The sequence below is a fragment of the Callithrix jacchus genome, chromosome 19 (genome assembly GCF_049354715.1).
Source record: "Callithrix jacchus isolate 240 chromosome 19, calJac240_pri, whole genome shotgun sequence".
In the NCBI taxonomy this organism is placed as follows: Eukaryota; Metazoa; Chordata; class Mammalia; order Primates; family Cebidae; genus Callithrix; species Callithrix jacchus.
The window spans coordinates 30,739,542-30,762,556 of NC_133520.1; the positions used below are offsets into that span (position 1 = coordinate 30,739,542).

General features: G+C 46.4%; 1 protein-coding gene and 1 pseudogene across 15 annotated transcripts in view; one reads left to right on the forward strand and one right to left on the reverse strand.

Annotated features, from left to right (window-relative positions):
- Window positions 1-23,015, forward strand: part of ATP2B4 (ATPase plasma membrane Ca2+ transporting 4) — a 120,679-nt gene that overhangs the window by 46,681 nt on the left and 50,983 nt on the right. For all 15 annotated transcript variants that reach the window (XM_002760669.6, XM_002760667.5, XM_035281133.3 and 12 more), the window contains one exon: window positions 9,164-9,824. In XM_002760669.6, coding sequence (XP_002760715.1) covers window positions 9,632-9,824 — 193 coding nt within the window. In that variant the 5' untranslated portion in view covers window positions 9,164-9,631. The remainder of the gene's footprint in view (window positions 1-9,163; window positions 9,825-23,015) is intronic.
- Window positions 18,625-19,848, reverse strand: LOC118149533 (eukaryotic initiation factor 4A-II pseudogene; annotated as a pseudogene).

Here is a 23,015-nt window from a genome sequence, read left to right on the forward strand (position 1 = left end):
AGCCTGTTTTCTCAAAGACTAAAACATGGGCTTTTTAGGGGGTCTGTCTTGGAAAGGGGGCTTCCCGGAGATGAATGGAACCAGAGGTCAGCAACCTAGAAGGACTTGCAGAGGGAGAGGAAAGAGCGAAGGAGACACGTGACAAGACCTTCCAGTGCCTTCCCATGTCACCCTGGAGCTGAGGAGGTTCATGGAAATGCTTTGAAACCTTGCAGCATTTTCAAAGTGTGGTCCCCAGATCAGAAGCATCAGCTTGCCCTGTTAAGGAACCTGTTAGAAATGCACCTTCCCAAGCCCTATCTCTGTTCTCCTGAATCAGAAACTCAGGAGTTGGCAGGGAGAGAGCCAATAGGTTTGCACCAGTTCTCCAGGGGATCCTCGTGCTCAGCCTGGGTTTGAGAACCACAGCTCTAAAGCTTTGTTCAAGTGCAAGGAAGCATCATTAGCCCACTTTCCAAAGCCCTGGGCTGGCTTAATGGATTCTGTCTATGCAATGTGTGAACAAGGAAGAGTAAGACAGGAGCAGAGGGGTGGCAGGCTATTAGGGATCACTCCCGGCCCTCTGTGTCATAAACACCATCTTTTCAGCACGGAGCCCTCTCATTTGCCTGTGACTTCCAGGAAATAGCTTGGCTGAGAGAAGGCTGGAAAAGGTAAAGTGGGGATGGGAGGTTCTCTGTACTCTGTACAGGTGAGACTGTCAGAGTGGAGGTAAGGAATGGGAGCAGCCAGGCCTAATGACCAGTATAGGACATGTTGATGAGTGTCTGGGCCACATAGGAATCTTGTTTTGCATCCTCTCCTGTTGAGCTTCTGGGGACAGAGCAGCTGCCCCTGGTGATCCCTTTTGGTGGATGAGATGCGGCCTCTTCAGTCTGTGGCCAGGCAGCTTCTTCCCTCTTGTCCTGAGGTCTCCACCAGAACCTGAGGCCTGGGAACAACCAGGCCCTGACCCGGTAGCCCGGGGAGATGACCCCTCTCCATGAGCATGACATGATTCTGCTGAAATTCGTTTCTAAAAATAACCCAGGATCCAATCCAGCTGCTAAAAAGCCCCTTTGTTCCCTTGGAACCAAAATATGGAAAGCCACAGCAGCCCCAAGAAAGACGGTCTATGTAGTTCAAGACGGTGCATGTATGAAATACTTGAACGCTGCTGCCAGAGGGCTGCGTCCTGTCTGGCCTAGAAGCTTCCTTCCGCAGCTGTGAGGAGTGAGAAGTAGTTACTCCTGCTAACCCTTATCCTGAGTGAATGGGGTTGAGAGAGGCTGCCAGCACCCCTCGTTAAACAACAGACCTTCCAGATGGTGGTGTCACTTCCACCTGAAGTTGGCTCTTGCCCTCCTTAACCAACTGAAGGAAACGGTCAGCGCTGCTGTTTCATCCTCTATGTTTTTTTGAGCTTCAGCTTGCTATGAACACCTCCACCTCCACCCCTCACACCCTCTGAGTCAATGGAGAACACGGAGGTGACCCAGGCCAGTGTGACTCATACAATTTGAAAGAGGGTAGCTTTCCCAAGGCTTTGGGCCTGAGGGACTGCCCTTTCTCATCTCTGATAATTTTTGTTTGTTTGTTTGAGATGGAGTCTCACTCTATTGCCCAGGTTGGAGTTCAGTGGCATGATCTCGGTTCACTGTAACTTCCGCCTCCCAGGTTCAAGCGATTCTGCTTCAGCCTCCCAAGCAGATGGGATCACAGATGTGCATACACCCAGCTAAATTTTGTATTTTTAGTAGAATCAGGGTTTCATCATGTTGACCAGGCTGGTCTTGAGTTCCTGACCACAGGTGATCCACCTGCCTAGGCCTCCCAAAGTGCTGGGATTACAAGCCTGAGCCACCTCCCCCAGCCTCATCTTGATAATATTGTTGCCATTTCAAGATGGGGCCAGTGGACAGGGGTCAGGGGGTCAGCAGTGCCCTCCCAGGCACATTCCTGCTTCCTCCCATACTGTTTCCCTGCCTATGCTGTGGATGGAGCTTTCTGTCTTCATCTTGGTGGTTCTTAGAGCCTGTGACATGGGCTGGATCTTAGCAGGCCAGGTGATCAGGGTCCGGCTGTCCACCTTGGGTCAGTTCTTGGTATCGCTGATGGGGAAAGCTTGTGCTCTGTGGGTCCAAACCTTCTCCCTGCCTTCTGAAGTCATTTGGCCAGAACTGATAAGCTTTGCCACCAGGGTCACTGCAGCCATATCCTAGACAAGCAGCCACACCAAGACTGACAGGTATTTTATTTCTATTTTTTGGACCTCAGATCACCACAGATAATGCTCCAGTGAGCATTCTTGCACATGTCCTCTCCAGACCCTGGATGAGGATTTCTTTTTCTCTTTTTTGAGACAGAGTCTCACTCCGTTGCTGGGCGCTAGACTGGAGTGCAGTGGTGCAATCTCGGCTCACTGCAACCTCCGTCTCCTGGGTTCAAGCAATTCTCCTGCCTCAGCCTCCCGAGTAGCTGGGATTACTACTCGTGGTGGCGTGCGCCACCATGCCCAGCTAATTTTTGCATTTTTAGTAGAGACAGGGTTTCACCATGTTGGCCAGGATGGTCTCGATCTCCTGACCTTGTGATCCGCCCGCCTCAGCCTCCCAAAGTGCTGGGATTACAAGGGTGAGCCACTGCGCCTGGCCTTGGATGAGGATTTCTTTGGAAGATGTGATCAGGACTACCTGATTGGGTCCACAACATGCATAGATGTAATTTGACTAAAAAGCACCAGGTGGTTCTGGGGAGGAGGGATGAATTCTGGATTCTTGAGACCCAGGGGCTAAGAGTGACACTTTTTCTCCAAATAGATGCTTTGACTCTACCACTATGTTTTTGCAGTGGAACTGAAGAAGGTGCTGTCAGAGTTGCAGACTTGGAGAGGGGGAAGTGAGGGAACCCCATGGATACCACCTCCTAACTGGGAAGTGGTGTTCTAGATTCAGAAAGAGAGAGCTGAGCCTGTGAGTGGCATCCTCTCAAGTCTGTTTTCTCAAAGACTAAAAGGATGTGTGCTTTCCTTGGGTCTCTGGGAAAGGGAGCTGCCCAGAGATGACTGGAAGCAGAGATCAGCAGCCTGGAAGGACTAGAGGAGGGGGAAGGAAGAGCGAAGGAGACATGAACCAGAACCCAGAACTTCTGGAAGGGAGTACCCCACCCCGAGAAGGCTAAGTTCTAGGGGCTAGCTGAAAATTAACACCAAGTTCCCAGACCAAGCCACAGTATACTATCCTGTGGTGAGGCCAGAGGCCTGGCTTGTTATGCCTGCCTTCACCTGGCTTCCTGGCTTGGGTGTGGCTGTTGGATGATGATGACAAGTGGTGCCACCCACTCCCTGAACTTTAGCCAACACATGCTGCCTCTGACCTTCTTCCCATGACTCCAAAGGGCCTCAGTAGACTGAAGGAGGGCATGTGCTCTGGTCTTCTGCAAACCAGTTGGCATTTGAGGAGCAACTAGAGCAGGGCAGACATGGGGAGGGGATGAAGAACCAGGGACTGTGCTGAGAATGGCCACCAGATCTGAGGGATGGGACGTGGCCAGGGTGAAGTAGAATCTGGGTCGTGGAAATAAGGAGCCTGTGATGAGGAGGCGGGCAGAACAGCCTCTATGTGAAATTCACAGCTCCAGAGAGAAGGGCCAGCCAGGGATGTTTTAGGATAGGCAGCATGCCGTGGTCAGGTTCTTGCCAGGTCTTACCATGGTCAGGTCCAGCTTTCTGGGCAGGGCACTGTCCTTTTGGAAGTGTAAGAGTGCCAGAGAGAAGGAGCAGAGCTTAAACCCCCCCAGGTGATAAACAGGAAACAGGCCTGCTGGAAAAAAGAGAGCCATTGAAGAGCAGGGTCTCCCTCTGTGCTTCTCCCAGATGACCAGGGGGAGCAAGGCATGAGATGACCGAGTGGAGGAAACCCTCATCCCCACTGCTGGGCTTTCCAGGCGGACATTGGATATGCTTTGACTATAGCAATCTAGAGCCTAGTGTTTTCTGACTTGGGATGGGGGCAGGTGAGGGGAGGGGAAGAGAAAAGGGAGGGGAGGGTGTGTGCCCCCAGTATGCTTTGGGTCTATCCCTTTGCCTTCCCAGAAAGTTCACAAGAGGTAGATATTTCCCTGATCTATTTCAGAGCCTTTTAGGAGTCATGAGCAAGGGACAGATGGGTTTATGTGAGCCTTCTCATCAAGATTTAGGAAGTAAGTTCATAGCTTTGTTTCCAGTTTTTAGATATCATTGTTCTTGTACTTGAGGCAAGGTGGCTTCTTTGGATTCAGATTAAGGCACAGATATTGGCTCTCTGAATCTATGTTTCCCTACTGTAAGATGGAGAGGTCCTCCTACAGGGTTGTTGGTGAGAATTCAGTGAAACAGTATATGTAAGAATGATAACAGCTACACCTTGTGGATCAGCCACTATGCCAGGCACTACATCATACACAGGGTATATACGTAATTTCTGATTTTCATATAAAGTACCTAATATGGCCCCTAGCACGGTAGGTGCTCAACAAATATTTTTTCCCTCCCTTCCCACCTCTCCCCACCCCACATCCCTGTTCCTGAGTATAAGGAGAAGTAGAGCCTCACCTGGAAGGAGGGAGACTGACTCTAGGTCAGAAAAAAAGACCATGGGTTTTGTGAGGGGCTCCTGAAACAGGTTTTATACTGTAGTTGGGTGCATTCAAAAGTGGGACCAGGCTGCTTCCCCTCTCAGAGGTCTTCCCTTCCTCACCCCTCGAGTCCTGCCTGGCAGTGATGCTGACACACCTGCCAGAGTGTCTCCAAGTGCTACTAGCTTGCTCCTGAGCAGAGGCTCTCAGCCCACTGGGAAGGACAGAGTAGGGCAGGGCAGGGCAGGGCAGGGCAGAGAAGTGTCTGCTCCACTGAGCAGCCCCTGCCTGTAGCCCAGAGGCCAGAGTTTACCAGAACCTCTTATTATTCCAGGCAGGTCTGTCTGCAGTGCTGCAGTAGCCTGAAGCCCCAGCCGCGCCCCTCCTGTTTCCTTTCTCCCATTTTTATTCATCATATCATATTCATTAGGAGGATTTGTAGCGGGGAGACTCAGGTGGTGAGTTCCTTTCATATTTTCAAATACCCCCTACTCTATAATCTATACAAGGAGTCTTTTTCCTCATAGTTTGGGGATGTATTTCTCCTTTAGCACCCTGGAAAAACTAAGAGTGAAAAATTTCTTGGACAAAATTGGAGGAAAGTGTGTCTGACTAGTGTTTACAGTTTGGTGACTTAGGGCATAAGGTTCTTATCTCTGGCAGGTCCTCATTTCTAGAACTTTTTTTTTATTTTTATTTTGAAAGTCAGAGTCGCACTCTATTGCCCAGACTGAAATGAAGTGGTGTGAATACAGCTCACTGCAGCTTCCACCTCCTGGGCTCAAATGATCCTCCCACTACAGCCTCCCAGTTTGCTAAAACCATGGGTGTGCACCACCATGCCTAGCTAATTTTTGTATTTTTTGTAGAGACAGAGTTTCACCGTGTTATCTAGGCTGGTCTCGAGCTCCTACCTTCAAGCAATTCTCCTGCCTCAGGTTTCCAAAGTACTAGGATTTTGACACATTGCTTCAGGCTCTTTGTGGACCTGCTTGTTTCCCAGATAGGAAGGGAGTATGAAATTTTCAAACAAACAGAACCCTGCTTGCTTAACTCTTTGTAAGTCAGAGTAGTGCTGAAAATCACTCACAGGCATGAGCCACCGCGTCCAACTGATGCCTGCCTTTTAAAGGGCCTCTTACAGGTTTCCCAGAAAAGGAAGAGGTTTAGGCTAGAGAGAAGCAGTAAAGTGTAACAACAAGAGCACCAGGCAGTCAACACCGCCAACTTGCCAAAGACCAAATCACTTTTTTAATCTCCCTGGACCTTTGTATCTTCGTCTGTAAGGCGGGGTCACAGCTGTCCTACCTAGAACTGATAGACCAATGCTTTCACGTGTCATCTACATTATAGAACAGAAGCTATAGGACTTTAGGAGGAAAGAAGTCAAATGTCTTAATGATCATGTAGAGCCTTATGGTCTCTTGCCCTAGAAGGAAGAGATGAGAGAGTTCCCTCTTCTAACATCTCCTAGGCTTGCAAAATGCTAGAAAAGTGGAGGGAGCACATACCTTACCCAGAATGCCTCAGGCCAGATGACAAGCGGTAGGACCTTCCAGGTGTCTGAGCCATACATCTGACGCTGAGGTGGTACGAGCACCTTTAGATTATTCTTTGGCAGTTGCCTAATCAAATTAAAGGCCAGGCAGGCTCAGCAGCTGCAGAGAGTTCATATTCCAGAGAGCTCAAAACTCGGAAGTGTGGATGTCATGATATGCTTCCTAATCACAGAACTTTTATAGAGATCCCACCTTAAACCTGGGGCCCCAACTGCACACTGCCCTTTTGCCTTTGTGCCAGCAGCTGAGTGCTTGACCTACTGTGTGCTTCTCTAGATCAGCCTGAGGCAAACAAACCTTCTCATTCTTTTCTGCATGAGTTCTTCAGCCCCGTATGTTCTAATCTTACACGATCTTTTCCATTAGTCCTATGGATGTGGAAGAATCTCTCCTCTTTGGTACTCTGAAAAGAGGTTCAAAGTAAGGAAGGAATTCTGCCAGGCACGGTAGCTCACATCTGTAATTCCAGCACTTTGAGAGGCTGAGGTGGGAAGATCACTTGAGATCAGGAGTTTGAGACCAGCCTGGCCAGCATGGTGAATCCCTATCTCTACTGAAAACAGAAAAAATTCGCTGGACATGATGGTGGGTGCCTGTCATCTTAGCTACTCAGGAGGCTGAAGCAGGAGAATTGCTTGAACCTGGGAGGTGGAGTTGCAGTGAGTCAAGACCACGCCACTACATTCTAGCCTGGGTGACAGAGTGAGACTTTCAAAAAAAAAAGGAAAGAATTCTGACTCAGACTGTCTCTTCGAATTCTCAAGAGACCCTATATGCTGGTGGTTATTGCTAATAGTTACAACCTAGCTAATAGTTATTATCGTTAATGACGCTGCCTTAGAATTTCCCATTCTTGTTTGTGGAGTGGGGGTTCCCTGGCAAAGAAAGATGGAAGGGCACGTGGAGCTTATTGTTCTTCTACTTAAATGACTAGGTAACAAAAGTTCCTGAAGATCAAATTAGGCTTTCTCCCATCACTTAAGTGTCCTATCTGGACACTGGACACACTTCATCTAATATTTCCAAGTACAATTTCTTTAATTCCATTCCTTTATCACTTATTTAGGGTGATGTGAAAGGCAGGGCCCATTCTCTACCCAACTAAAGGTGGAAGGAACTGAGTCCTGAAAAGGCTAAGTAACATCCCTGTCTTCATGGAGCAAACATTGTAGTGGGTGAAGACACGAAAGGTAAAATCCTCTGATACCTAGTTCAGCACTCTATCAGCATTGTTCCCAACATCCTCTCGAAAGGTGAAGAAGTTCTACTTAAGGGTCAAGATGGGTTTCTTGCTGTTAGAGCCCCTCCCACTTCTTCCAGGCTTGGAAGAGAAGCTGAACTGGAGTGAAACTCTGTGGTCCTGCCTATTCCTACGCCAGCCTGAATGAAGGGAGTTTGACACATTGCCTCAGGCTCTTTGTGGACCTTCTTGTTTCCCAGATAGGAAGGGCGTATGATATTTTCAAACAAAGGGAGCCCTGCTTGCTTAACTCTTTGTAATTCAGAGTGGTGCTAAAAATCGACGTGGGCAGCAGGGGAGGAGGAGGTGGCAAAGGGCAAATTGGGAGAGGGAGGAGTATAATAAATCAACCTGCATCCCTATGGAAAGCTTCTGGGAAGAGGATTGTCAGGAATCTGCAAAGACTTTGGCTACATGTGACTTTGGAGGAGGTCACTGATCAAAGAATCATATCCTTTATTGCATGTTTCCTGTGCTTCTTTGTTCACCTTCTAGAAGTGAGGGTGGCGTCTATTGATTACAGAGAGGTTGGCCAGAGCTCCCTGCCACTGCCTGGTAACTGAAGTCATCAGTGGGGACTATGAAACTGGGGCTGGGGCCCCATGTTCTCATGTTATGCTGAGAAAGAACCCTTCACACTTAAAAGGCTCATGTGTGGCAGTGGCTCCTGTCAGCGGCATGACACATAGCGGACCCTCTCTGAAGCTGACAAGGGGCCTCAGGATAAGTTTTCTTCCCACCTTTACCCTTCTGTATTGTCACCTACACATACGTCCACCCCACCCCCTAGTTAGCATGCATGAGAGGTAATGCATCTTTCTGAGGGGAGAAATGCTGGCCTCTCTCTGGTGCCTTTATTGAGTTGATTTGAGACTTTGGTGCTCACTCACAGGCTATCTTGTGACCTTGTTGTGCCCTGTCCTCTATCTGAATTGAGAGGTGTCTTATCGCTCCCACTCCAGAGAAACTTTAATGCTCAGGCTTTAAACTCTCTATCTTGCCACCTCAGAGGTCCTTCTGTCCCCCTCATTAAAAAAAAAAAAAAAAAATTCACCCTGTATCACCAACTGCCAAAACATTTTCCTCTCCTCCCCAAAAGCCTCTTGGAGGAGGGTAGAGCTTAGCCTCAAGATCAAAACTTGGTACCTGCCAAGTGGACACCTGCAACAGGCTGCAGAATTTCCGTACACCTGGAGGCTGAGTGCTCCAGGAGGTTTCGGAGGATTTTGGCATCTTCTATCAAGTTGTCTTCCTTGTGTGTAAATGTGTGTCTTGGGAGTGGGAAGAGTGTGGGGTGTGGGAGAGGATGGCAGACTGACAGGCCACCCTTCAGATCACTCAGATCAAAACTCCTTTTTCTGACCTCTTCTCGTATTGTATAGATAAGGTTAGACTAAAGAATCCTGTCACAAGTCCCTCAAACAGACAGGGAAAACATTCGAGCCATTAGAGATCGTAACCATTTATTTCCAAGTTTCTGAAGCTGTGGGTTTTATGTTGCTTGGTTGGGAGAGGTGACGCATCAAGATTGGGGTGCATTGAAATTACTTTTCTACATTGGAGCTTACAGGCTGCGGGGGCCTCACAGGGAGGAACAGGCCTCTCCTGAGTCAGCTCTCTGAGCTCAGGCCTCAGCTATCAGTTGAGCTCAGACCTCAACTGTCACCTAAACCCTTGTGCTTAGACTGAGTACCTCTTGCCCTTGCAGATGTTGGATCCTCGTGGCTGCTCTAATGGTTTCTTTTTGTCTATCTTTGAATCTTTATTCCAGAGATCCAGTTGTCATCTGTATCCAGGAAGCTCTCCTCTTCCTCCTCCTGAAGCCTCTCTACTACTACAGTTGCTGGTTGGTGCTAAGGTTGCTGCCATGGTAACATGCACATCCTGTTTACACCTTCATCTGGGCAAGTTGGTCTAAACTAGGAACCTACCTACCCTGGACAACCACTTCCATCACCACCTGGGGACACCAATCATCGTGACACGGAGCCCGCCTTCCACTCAGTTCCCCCATCTTCTTCCTCCTCTCGCTGCCAGACTTCATACAGAAGAAAGGATCTAGGCTTGGGACTGCTACTTGGAAGCTTTTTGCGCAAGATATATTCGATTTATTCCCTCACTGGGCCCCCAGAGAAGCAGGAAGTAGAAAGAAGTTGGGACAGGAAGGCAAGAGACACTGGTCAGTTGAAGGGAAACGCTACATCTTCTCTGGTTGAGGGGCTTGGTAACGGCAGGCAAAATGACGAACCCATCAGACCGTGTCTTGCCGGCCAACTCGACGGCCGAAAGCCATGAAGGGGACTTTGGCTGCACAGTAATGGAACTGAGGAAGCTCATGGAGCTGCGTTCGAGGGATGCACTGACCCAGATTAATGTCCACTATGGAGGTGTACAGAATCTCTGCAGTAGACTGAAAACCTCCCCTGTGGAAGGTAAAGGCCATATCAGGGGTGGGGAGTTGGAGGAAGGTGGCTAGTGTTTCAAAATATCGTTTTCCCAGCTTTTTAGAGAAGGCACATTTCTGGAGGTCCAACTGGTATATTGTCTGGTGGGAAAACTATGGCATCTGAAGCACTGAAAGGAGGTGAGGCCGTGAAGAGCCATGTCTTTCTCAGAGATGATGTTTACAAACTGCTATTCTCTGAAGATTATTCTTTTCTCCTTTTTCTTTTCTTTCTCTTTCTTTCTTCTTTTGTTTCTTTCTTTTTCTTTTCTTTTTTTCACGTGTGTGTGTGTGTGTGTGAGTGTGATAGAGTCTCACTCTTTCATCGAGGCTGGAGTGCAGTGGCATGATCATGGCTTATGCAGCCTCGACCTCTTGAGCTGAAGCCATGCTCCTACCTCAGCCTCCTGGGTAGCTGAGACCACAGGTGGACACCACCACACCCAGCTAGCTTTTTTGATTTTTTTTTTTTTTTTTTGTAGAGATGAGGTCTTACTATGTTGCCTAGGCTCATCTCAAACTCCTGGGCTTAAGTGATCTTCCCACCTTGGTCTCCGAAATGCCGGGATTACAGGCATGAGACACTGCTCCTGACCCCTCTTTTCTCCTTTTTCTGTATCAGTGTCCAGAAAGGAGGATATATATTTTATAAATGTTTGTGATATGAATTTTTTTTTCTGTATCAGTGTCCAGAAAGAAGCATATTTTTTTCAATGCTTTGTTTTAATTAAAGAAGGATATTTATTTTTTAAATGTTTATGATATAAATGTTGCCGTCAGCAAATAATCAAGTCCTGACCAGGCATGGTGTCTCACGCCTGTAATCCCAGCGCCTTGGGAGCCCGAGGCAGGTAGATCACTTGAGGTCAGGAGTTCGAGACCAGCCTGGTCAACATGGTGAAACTCCATCTCTACTAAAAATGCAAAAAATCAGCCAGGCGTGGTGGCGGGCGTCTGTAATCCCAGCTACTTGGGAGGCTGAGGCTGGAGAATCGCTTGAACCTGAGAGGCAGAGGTTGCAGTGAGCTGAGACCGTGCCACTGGAATCCAGCCTAGGCAACAGAATGAGACTCTGTCTCAAAAAACAAAACAAAAAAAAAATCAAGTCCCTTATTCTCTATGCCTTTGATTACAAAAGAGTTTAATTCTTCCGTACACTGATTTTACAGTGTAATGAATGGAGGAAGGAAGGGTACAAAAAAGTGAGTAAGCCCAACTGCCCGGTTGAGCTCTTCTCTATTGTATACTGTTAGAAATGGGATGATAGGCTAAGCAGGGTGGCTCACATCTCTAATCCCAGCATTTTGGCAGGCTGAGGTGGGGGGATTACTTGAGCTCCAGAGTTCTAGACCAGCCTGGGCAACATAGTGACACCCCGTCTCTATTTTTTTTTTTTTTTTTTTTTGAGACAGAATCTTGCTCTGTCACCCAAGCTGGAGTGCAGTGGTGTGATCTCAGCTCACTGCAACCTCTGCCTCCCAGGTTCAAGCAATTCCCATGCTTCAGCCTCCCAGGTAGCTGGGACTACAGGTATGTACCACCACTAATTTTTTATATTTTAGTAAAGACAGAGTTTCACCGTGTTGATCAGGCTGGTCTTGAACTCCTGACCTCAGGTGATCTGCCTGCCTCAGCCTCCCAAAGTGTTGTGATGAGGAGGCTCACAAGTGTGAGCCACCATGCCCAGCCTCTATTTATTTTAAATTAAAAAAAAAATGAAATGGGATGTCACAAGGTATATAATTGTACCCATCATATCTTTGGATCACTCACTGTTTTGTATCGAAATTATAAGTGATTTTTTTTTCAATTCTGCTGGATACACTTTTCATGGGTTTATTCTTAAAATATAAAAGATTTTTTTTTGAGACAAAGTCTCACTCTTGCCAGGCTAGAGTGCAGTCGTGCGATCTCAGCTCACTGCAATCTCTGCCTCCCAGATGCAAGCAATTCCCCTGCCCTAGCTTCCCGAGTAGCTGGGACTACTGGCACACACAACCACACCTGGCTAATTTTTTTTTGTCTTTTAGTAGAGATGGGGTTTCATCATGTTGGCCAGGATGATCTCGATCTCCTGACCTCATGATCCACCCATGTCAGCCTCCCAAAATGCTGAGATTACAGGCATGAGCCACTGTACCCTGCCAAAAGATTTTAAAAGATAATGAAAAATCCAGTTTCATGCTTTCCTCACCCAGCACAGTTGCCCAGTGTGCCATGGTAAATTTTGCCTCACCAAAATCTAGAAGGAACAAAAGAAAACTTGCTTTTCCAGTTTTGCCTGGTTTTAGCATCTCTGTAGCAGATTCTTGTTTGGCTCTATGCTTCTGGCAGTTCATGGCTGAGTGGCATGAGATGGAGCAAAGATCTTGTCCATTAGAGGCTTTCAGCCTCATGTGGTCTCTTATTCCTGAATCTTCCTCAGAGGCCACATCACGTTTCTCACCAATTCTAAGAAGTTATTACCCTTTGCCAGAGCTGTATTATAAGTTAGTGACTTGGAGCCTAGACTCTTCAGATAAAAAGAGAAAGAGATTTTTACATAGATATCTATACCTAGCTTATGACTTATTTTCTTTACAACCTAAGGGAGCTTCCCTACCTATTCTCTTTACTTCTAGAATTTGGTTTCCCATCTCATAGGCTTTGAGTTCAAATACTAGCTCTACCATTTACTAACTAAGTAGCCCTCAACAGTTTACTCAGCCTCCCTCAGTCTGTTGGAGTAGAGTACGCCCACTGTACTCCAGCCTGGGCGACAGAGCCTGGGGCTCAAAATAAAAAGAAGACTGCCTTGTGACATGTACCTTTTGTTTTAATCTGATTTTGCCTTTCGCTCAAATAAGAAGAAAAAAAAATAAGTGTTCTCACTTCACCACGTCAATTCTGCTTGTATGTTTCCGTTTCTTGTATTTGAAAATAATGTTCATTCTCGTGATGGTGGTTTTGAAAAGAAAATATTGTTGATAATGCCTAGCCCATAGAGTTACTGAGATTAAATAATATATGGACGGTGTTCATATTTATAATCAGGTGTTCAATAGATTCGTTTTCTCAGATTAAAACAGAGCTCATGTGTCTGTAAGTACTTGCCAGAACATGGGCACTATGGAGGGCAATGGTTTGTCATATTTGGAGAGGTTACTGCATGTGTAACTGCAAGTACTGTCCATTTCATTCACTCACTTTTTTTTTTTTTGAGACAGAGTTTCTCTCTTGTTGCCCAGGTTTGAGTGTAGTGGCACTATCTCGGCTCACTGCAACCTCTGCCTCCCTGGTTCAAGTTATTCTCCTATCTCAGCCTTCCCAGTAGCTGGGACTACAGGCATCCAACACCACACCCAGGTAGTTTTCTGTATTTTTAGTAGAGACGAGGTTTCACCATGGTGGCCAGGCTGGGCTCAAACTCCTGACCTCAGGTGATCCACCTGCCTCAGCCTCCCAAAGTACTGGGATTACAGGTGTGAGCCACTGAGAATGGCTGCTCACTTCTTAATCACAAAAAAGAGCACCTGGGCAAGATGGCAAGCTCTAATTGCTTTCATGTGTCTCCGTCTTTGCCTTCTAATGGTAGCCCTTAATGATAGCCCTTTGGGCTCTGTCTACTTCTTGCCAGCTAGATTTCTTTATTTGGTTACTTTTACAGCCGTATTGACTACTGAGGGCCTGTTCTTAATTTTATCTTCACTGAGATCATGCAGTACTTTACAAACACCCATCAGAATTTCAACAGAATCTTTCTTTTTCCTTTCCTATGCTACTCTTCCTCCCACTGGTCAGCTATCTCTCTCACAGACAGGAACTCAGGAGTCCAAAGAAGCTGGAACCTAGAGAACTCCTGACACAGGATTCAGGCTTTCCTCCAATTTTTTAGATCCCTTCCCAGAGCTGCCACTGTTTACTTTCTGATTCCCAGAGAGCTTCCATTCCCAAAGGCCAACATATGTTCTGCGTTCTGTCAACGTTGGATATCAAATGTTATAAACATAGCTAATGCTCGAGGATCCTTTCCCCGTCCTGGTTTCATCTGCTTCCAATGACAAGTGCTTTCCTTGCTACAGCCCCTGGCCAGAACTGTAGCCTATGACTCTGACCACTGGCACCGTTGTCTGCTGCCATGTCCTGCTTCCTTAGATCACAAGTATGCAACCTGGTGTTTTTTGTTTTCTTTTTCTTTATAATATATGGGGATCTCGCTATGTTGCCCAGGCTGGGCTCAAACGCTTGGAATCAAGCAGTTCTTCCGCCTCACCAGTTTGTATTAATGTAGGCATTACTATAGGGCTTTTTCTGGAACTGGGGTGACAGGGTATTGGAAAACAGCCTTTCCATTAGTAATTATTAGTCCCCAGTACCAATGCTGACCTCCTAGTGTGTGAGAGGAATAAAGGGGTAAGAAAAGGAGACATAGAACAGCTATGACATAGGAGTATCTACCCAGGCCAGGGTAACGCTCACCTGTTTAGGGTGGCCAGAGAATAGATCCCCAATACACTGATGCTATAAAAAGCCAGCCTGTTCGTGGAAGGCCACACAGAGGTGCCTGACAGCCTAGCGTAATTTATCACTGTGGGAAGTCTCCACGGACCAATAAATAGGCCAGGTGTAGTGGCTCACACCTGTAATCCCAGCACTTTGGGAGGCCGAGGCGGGCAGATCCCGAGGTCAGGAGCTCAAGACCAGCCTGACCAACATGGTGAAACCCTGTCTTTACTAAAACTACAAAAGATTAGCTGGGCATGGTTGTGCATGCCTATAATCCCAGCTACTCAGGAGGCTGAGGCAGGAGAATCGTTTGAACCCAGGAGGCAGAGGTTGCAGTAAGCGGAGATTGTGCCACCACACTCCAGGCCGGGTGACAGAGTGAGACTCCACCTCAAAAAAATAAATAAATAAAAAATAAATAAATTTACATAGTGCTTGAATTCTGCTGGTTGGAAACCAAGGTGAAAGTGAAGATCAGAGAGACTGGGTCCTAGAATATGATGCTTTTCCTTTGTTTTCTATGGACTGATAGCATCTTTAGTATAGATTGACAGAATTTTTTTAACAAGTTTGTTTATTTATTTATTTTTTTCAAGATGGGGTTTCACCATGATGGCCAAGCTGGTCTTGAACTCCTGACCTCAGGTGATCCACCCACCTCAGCCTCCCAGAGTGCTAGGATTATAGGCGTGAGCCACCACACCCAGCTGTTTATTTGTTTACTTATTTATTTTTATTTTGAGATGGAGTTTTTCTCATATCGCCCAGGCTGGAGTGCAGTGGCGCAATCTTAGCTCACCGCAACCTCTGCCTTCTGAGGTCAAGCGATTCTCCTACCTCAGCCTCCCGAGTAGCTGGGATTACAGGTATACGCCACCACACCTGGCTAATTTTTTTTTTCTTTTTTTAAGACGGGGTTTCACCATGTCAGTCAGGCTGGTCTTGAATTCCTAACCTCAGGTGATTCGCCCACCTTGGCCTCCAAAGTGCTTGGATTACAGGCGTGAGCCACCACACCTGGCCGTAATTTTTGTATTTTTAGTAGAGACGGGGTTTCACCATATTAGCCAGGTTGTTCACAAACTCCTGACCTCAGGTGATCTGCCCACCTTGGCCTCCCAAAATGCTGGGATTACAGGTATGAGCCACTGTGCCCAGCCCAGAATTTTTTTTAAAACCATAGCTCTTAATGGGACTTGTGGAACTTGGGGTTTATGATATGGTTTTGTTATCATAGATTGACACAATTCTAAATGCAGGTGAGACAGTTATCTTCTTTGGCTGGCTGAAGTAGTTCATGCCTGTAGTCCCAGCACTATCTGTGCGTCTGAGTCTCTGTGTGACTGCTCTAGCATAAGAGGCAGCAGAGCATTAATGTAGTAAAAGTCAGAAAGCATGAAATATTCCACCCCTTTCTACCTGGTAGTAAGACCTTAGACAGGTCATTTAAGCCCTTTAGCCTGGAGAGAGGGTGAGAGCAAAACATTATTAATATTATTATTATTTTGGGATGGAGTCTCATGTGTCACCCAGGCTGGAGTGCAGTGGCACAATCTCAGCTCACTGCAACCTCCACTTCCTTGGCTCAACCAGTTCTCCCGCTTCAGCCTCCCAAGTAACTGGAACCACAGATGCACACTACCATGCCCACCTAATTTTTGTCTTTTTTGGTAAAGGTGGAGTTTTGCCATCTCTACCTCAGCCTCCCAAAGTGCTGGGATTACAGGCATGAGCTGCCACCCACCCAATATTTTTGTTGTTGTTGTTTTCAATTTCATTTTTATTTTTCAAAACAGGATCTTCCTGTGTCACTCAGGCTGGAGTGCAGTGGTAAAATCATGGCTCACTACAACCTCCACCTACCCGGCTCAAGCAATCCTCCCACCTTAGCCTCCTGAGTAGCTGGGACTACAGGCATGGACCACCATGCCTGGTTAATTTTTGTCTGCTTTTGTAGCGACAGGGTCTCTCCATGTTGCCCAGGTTGGTTTTGAACTCCTGGGCTCAAGCAATCTGCCCACCTGGGCTTCCCAAAGTGCTAGGATTATAGGCATGAGCCCTCAGGCCCAGCCTCAGCCCAGTGTTTTGATACCGACTTGCGTTCCTAGAGTATACATGAGCTAGTTAGAATAGGAGGAGTTGCCCCAGTGACCAAGAGTTGATTACACTTAAGAAGACTTGGAGATGTTCAGCTACACAGCCTTCAGCAGCAAAGAGAAACAAGGCTGAGAGTATCAGCCAAAAAGAGAAGAAAAATTAGGGCAACAAGAGTGAGGGAGACATAAAGGAGAACACACGTTTACATCTAAGTACAAAAAGATTTTAGTCTTTGTGGCTGTATGTAAACGAAAGCAAAGATGCAGGGGTGAGGCTGGAGCTCCTGAGCAAGCTGTGTTGCCTTGGGTTTGTCAGGAGGGATAAACCCAAACATTTTGCACAATGGAATCCTCTGCGTTTGCTTGTTTCTTTCCCCCTCCCCCGCCCCCCGCTCCTTTTATTGTCTCTTCTTTCCCTGTTCATTCCCACCTCTACCAATCTTTCCAATCCCCAAAGAATAAAGCAGTTTGGTTGGCATAGGCCAGAAGATAGCCATTTACCCTCTGAGTGGTTTCCTGTGGAATCTCATGGCCTTATGAGTGGAAGAACCCTTTGGTGAATTTGGGATGAAAATTACCTGTGGCTCAAGGGGAAGAAAGAAGACATATTTTCCTTAGTCTCAATACCCTTTTGCATGTAGGAGGGAGGAATGGTCCTAGGTGAGAGATTCTTTAGCCTAGGTAGAGGTTATAGGTATTCTTTTTTCCCAATAGAATCTTCCACATTGGTACTTAGCTATGCTATCCTTTTTAGGAGGAAGAATGGTGTTTTCTGAGGAAGAGTTAGGCCAGCATTTAAAGGCAAGGTCTGGGCCCAGACCAGAATGGAAGAGAAGGGGAACCTTGAATAAACAATAAATTATTAACTGTAGGCCTTCTTTCAAAAGGCTGAAGACAATTTTTGTTGAATTTGAATCTAAAAGACTGTTGGTGGAACTTTCTGTTTGATGTTCCTTCTGTACCCTTCTACTTCTTTTCTTCTCTGCAGAGTTGAAGGTGTGACAATGAGATATTGAGGGCCTCCAATTATTTTTCAACAACATGCAACTAATATTTAATAATTGGTAGGTGGTAGGGACACAAGGGTGAACATGATAAGCACAGTCCCTCCTTCCATAGAGCTTACAGGCTAAAAGAAGATGCATATAAATGAAGGCAGTTTCAGAAATCTTGCCATAGGGCTTTGATGAGGAAGAGCAGGGTCTATGGGAACACAGTATTCGGACCTAAGCTGAAGGCATTGCAGGAGAGGGGAGGGGGCTTAGAAGCTGAAGATGGCACACCCGTATCACCTGGGGATCACCCAGGGAAGCTCTAGCATGGCCACACTCTATGATAATTGCTACCACCTACTGAATATTCCTGGCAGAAGATGCAAACATCTTTGCCTTCCTTAATTACTGAATAGTTACTGGGTTTAGGAAGTTGAGATTCCTTGGGGAGCACATGAGAGGAGGGCGAAAAATGTGTTTGGCCAACCCAAATTACAATTTTGTTTTATTAGCGTGAGGATTTAGATGAACATCTCCTATCACCGTAAGGTCTCTGGGGCTGAACTGTGTTCCGGTCACTGTGCCTTTTGAGGGAAGTGGCATGTTTGTTTGTTTTTTTTAGCACTAATTAAATACTTTATTGAATAAATACAATACCAAACAAAATGCAGTCAAATGCTTTCTAAAAAAATGTTAAAGGCCTTTCTACTCAGGCTAATGACAAACACAATCAAGGCAGATATGCTAGTTTAACATAATTGGCTGATTGTATACAGCATTTATATCTTTTAGTCCACAAGTATATTATTAAATGATAGAGAACATCTAATACAACCATTTCTACAGAACTAGCAAATAAATTTCTAAGAAAGAAAGATTTTACAGACCCCATCTTTTATTCCCACCCCAACAGTCTAACTCTAAAGAGGATAAATCCAATGACTTTCCTCACAAGAGCTCGCCACTAATGTCGCTTTGCTATCAAAATCTGTATTTCTGATCCGTTATGAGCATTGAGACAAGATTCAAATATTCCCAAAGAAAGAAGCACAATGCACGTTGTGATCGCCTATTCAGCAACAGCGAGCACTGCATCCAAAACTCTCATCCCAGGAATTAAATCAGATCAGCCACATTCATGGGCATCTCCTCCACTGTAGTATTGTAGAAAGTCTCAATGTCACGAAAAATCCTCCTGTCTTCTTCGGTAACAAAGTTTATAGCCTCACCTTTCCTCCCAAATCGACCCCCTCTGCCAATTTTGCTCTTTATTCAAACAGTGTGCTGTTTCGCTTATGATTCCACGTCCTAAATTACGTCAACGCCATTTCTGAGTGCCATCTCCTCATCAACTGCTGCTATCGACTCCTGTGAATATAGTTTTCACGATTGGCAGATAGATCATAATTTGTAACCAAAGACACTTGTTGAACATCAATCCCGCGAGCCAACAACCCAGTAGTTATCAGAGCACGGCTTGACCCTGATCAGAATTCCCTGCTGATAACATCTCTCTCCTTCTTGTCCATGTCACCATGCAGAGCGGAAACTGTGAAGTCTCTGGCATGCATTTTCTGTCAGCCAATCTACCTTGCGCCTTGTATTGAGAAAAATAACAGCCTGCGTAATGGTCAGTGTCTCATACAAGTCACAAAGTGTATCCAACTTCCATTCCTCCCTCTCAACATTAATATAAAACTGTTTGATTCCTTCAAGGGTCAGTTCTTCCTTTTTCACCAGAATTCGAATTGGATCTCTCATGAATATTTTGGTCACTTCCAACACGTCATTTGGCATTGTGGCAGAAAGCAACACAACCTGAATACTTGTATTTAGTTTTTGGAAAATCTCATAGATTTGATCCTTAAACCCACGACTCAACATTTCATCTGCTGCATCCAAAACAAACATTTTGATCCATTTTGGAGCAAGATATCTTCTGTTTAACATATCCACTCTCCCAGGTGTACCAACAACAATATATGGTGCTTCAGCCTGCAGTTTTTGCGTTTCATTTCGAACATTTGTTCCACCAATGCAGGCGGCAAGTTGCTCCCATATAGTCTCCAAGTGCCAGAATTACCTTTTAGATCTGTTGAGCCAGTTCTCTGGCGGGGGCCAATGCTAGTGCTTGGGTCTCCTTGAACTCAATCTCCAACTGTTGCAGGATGGAAACAGCAAATGTGGCTGTCTTGCCAGTACCCGACTGAGCTTGAGCAATCACATCATACCCTTTAATAGAGGGAATAAGAGCTCTCTGCTGAATAGCGGAAGGCTTCTCAAAACCGTAAGCATAGTTGCCCCGAAGAAGAGACTCCTTTCAATTCATATCATCAGAGTTATCAACAATCTCATTCCAGTTGCTCTCGATGACAACATTGAGGTCCATTCCCTCCGGGCCACCATGTTCTCTGTTATAATCTGCGGAGCCACCGGACATGATCCAATAAACCCACTCAGCGCCCGACTGAAAAAGTGGCAGTGGCATGTTTTACCAAGAATTGTCCTTTTTGCCACAAGCTGAGATACACTGGGATTGGGCTCTTCCTCAGTTTGGCAGATTGACATTTCTTGTAGTATTGCCAACCTGGAAAAAACTAAGTACATATCCCAAACAAATGTTCACCTACAAGACTGCTGCCTTATTATTAACATGTCTAATGCTAGTATTTACATAATAAGATAGGCAAACATAGATATGAATGAGGTAGGCTGGACACGGTGTCTCACGCCTGTAATCCCAGCACTTTGGGAGGCCGAGGTGGACGGATCATAAGGTCAGGAGATCAAGACCATCCTGGCTAACACAGTGAAACCCCGTCTCTATTAAAAATACAAAAATTAGCCAGACGTGGCAGTGGGCACCTGTAGTCCCAGCTACTCAGTAGACTGAGGCAGAAGAATTGCTTGAATCCTAGAGGCCGAGGTTGCCGTGAGCCATGATCACTCCGTTGCACTCCAGCCTGGGCGACAGAGAGGGGCTCTGTCAAAAAAAAAAAAGAGAGAAGTGAAGAAGTGGGTGAGGTAATACAGAACGGTGTAATATTTTCCTCACACTGTAACAGATGGATGCATGTCCCCCGCCAGAGACCACTGCTCTAAAGAACAGTAGTGTTAGGGGATGTGGAGGACTAGGCGAGTGAAAATGGAATGGAACAGATGTGAGAGGAAGATGGGCAACTGGCTTCTTTGAGGTTTTCTTCCCTATCTTTAGAGCTTACAGTCTGTTCTGGAATATCAGTTTTTAGAAGCTTGTCCATTTAACGTTAGAAGAATAACTTCTGTTTTCCTCTTTCTTTGTTCCCTCTGCCTGTATCCTTGCCCCAACTCTACTAAGGATGCCACATAAGTGATCCTAATAACAATGATCTGGGCTTGGCCTCAGAGATTAACATTCTGTGGTCCGCTCTGCCCACAAAACTTTGGGCAGTTGTATTGGCACTAACTAGTTTAAGGTGTGAGAGAGACTCAAGCCAAAAGTGTCCTCCCTCTGTCCCTCCCCATCCCTCACCGCAGGGAACGCCACTTGGCATCCTGGATGTCTCAATACGCTTTGGCGTGTAGGACCCTGTCTGGTTTGAGTTTCTTGCCTATGGCTGAATCGGTCCTCTTGAAGGCTGGGGGCTTTCTCTTCCTAGCCCCACCCAGGCTCTGCCAGTTCTTTTCTATTTAGCCCTCCTTGCCTAGAGCTAGGTTTCTGGGTTCACTGGCATAATGCTGCCCAGCTGGGGTCAGAGGGGTCTTTATGAGGAGAGTGGCTAAGGCTTCCCCAACATGAGAGCCCTTCCTGCTTTCTCTCCTGGGGCTCTTTATGCTCCATTCCTTTGACAACTCAGCAGCAACACTTGCAATTTTTGGGGGGTCTGGTTTGGTTTTTAACCTTCTCATTCTTGCTTTGCATTGAACCATTAGCTGGTGGTGGGAAGAAAGATAGCATTCCCTCTGGGTGAAGCAGATACTGCATCTACTGAAAGAGGAGCTTTCATTCTTGTTCTTTAGCTCCAAGGTGGGACTATAACGCTGGATGGAAGCACATTCATGAAGTGCAGAAGGTGGCAGAGTGGCAGAGCAGAAAGCTAAGTGGAGCACACTAGGGAGACTTTTTTCCCTGGGCCACAGTTGCTGTTTTCAAAAAAAGGCAAAGCTCGGGGTGGGTTAAAGGGAATCATGCCCTGAGGAAGCAGCCCACCCCGAGAAGGGATTTTTTAACCAGAAGGAGGAAAGCAGCATTGTTCCCCAAGTTCATCATCCTCTGGCTGTGACCTTGAATCGACTGCTTTATCTCTAGGAGCCGGAAGTCTAGCAGATAGAGAGCAAATCTCCAAGCCGCGGTGTGTTAAACTGGAGATGCTGAAGTAGGGAGACTCCTGTATACTTGGAAGAGTAGCATCTGCTTATTAGTCAGAGATGGCTCAGTCTTGCATGGCCCTATTTGGATTTTAAGCCACTCCTCCCCCTTATTCCCCAAATCCAGGGTTGTTGGGGTTTTTTTTTAATTAATGTAAACCTTTTTTTTTTTTTTTTTTGAGACAAGGTCTTGCTCTGTTGCCCAGGCTGGAATGCAGTAACAAAATCACAGCTTACTGTAGCCTCAACCTCCTGGGCTCAGGCAATCCTCCTGCCTCAACCTCTCAAGTAGCTGGGACCACAGATATATGCCATCATGTCCCGCTAATTTTTTTTAATTACTTGTAGAGACAGAATCTTTCTGTGTTGCCCAGGCTGGTCTTGAACTCCTGAGCTCAAGCTATCCTCCCACCTTGGCCTTCCAAAGTGCTGGGATTATAGGCATGAGCCACCAAACCAAGCCCAAATCCAGGGTTTTTAAGGATGGTCTTAAAAGGTGTTCTGCTCTCTGTTCTTCTCAAGTACCAAAAGATAACTGCCTTCAAATCAACCCAGAGAACATTCTCCCTGGTACTATCTGTGTGGGAGAAGATTCTTCTGCCTCCTTCGGCAAGGTATCACAACTCAGACAGCTGGAAAGTCCCTCCTGATGTCTACCTTAGCACCACCCTTTCTGGGGCTGAGCTGGTTCTGATAAGTGGTGCCTCTGCCCTTCCCTGCTGGAGCTAGGCCACTGAGGGCCGGGCTGGACTTCTACCAGGTCCTAGGTTCTGCAGACTCATGGCAGACACAAATGTTCCACTGCTGTTTATTCCATGTTCCCACCCAGCCTGGGCAGGCATCATGCAACTCCCCTGCGTGGGGTGGGGGTGATGACTTCACAGCTGAACATTCTCTCCGCCTCTCCCAGCTCATGTGTTCAGTCTGGTTCATAGGGCCAGAAGTAATCCCAGTCCGGGTGGGGCTTTCTCTGTCATGTTCTTGAGGATAAGATTTCCCCTCAGTTTCCTGATGAATTTCTAGGGGAAACCCTTTTCCTGTGTTTCCAGCTTTCTCTCCCTGCCAAGTTTCCCTTCCCCTCTCCAGGAGGTTGTGTGAGTAGCTGAGAAACCACTGCAGAGATCAGGGCCTTTTAGAACCTTTTCCTGGGCTGGACAAGTATTTGTGTGAAATTATAGCTGCTGAGATCAAGGCCTGAAAGACTCTCTAGGGCAGAAAGAATTGCAATAGAAAGCCCAAAACTGGGATTGGCTGAGCTCC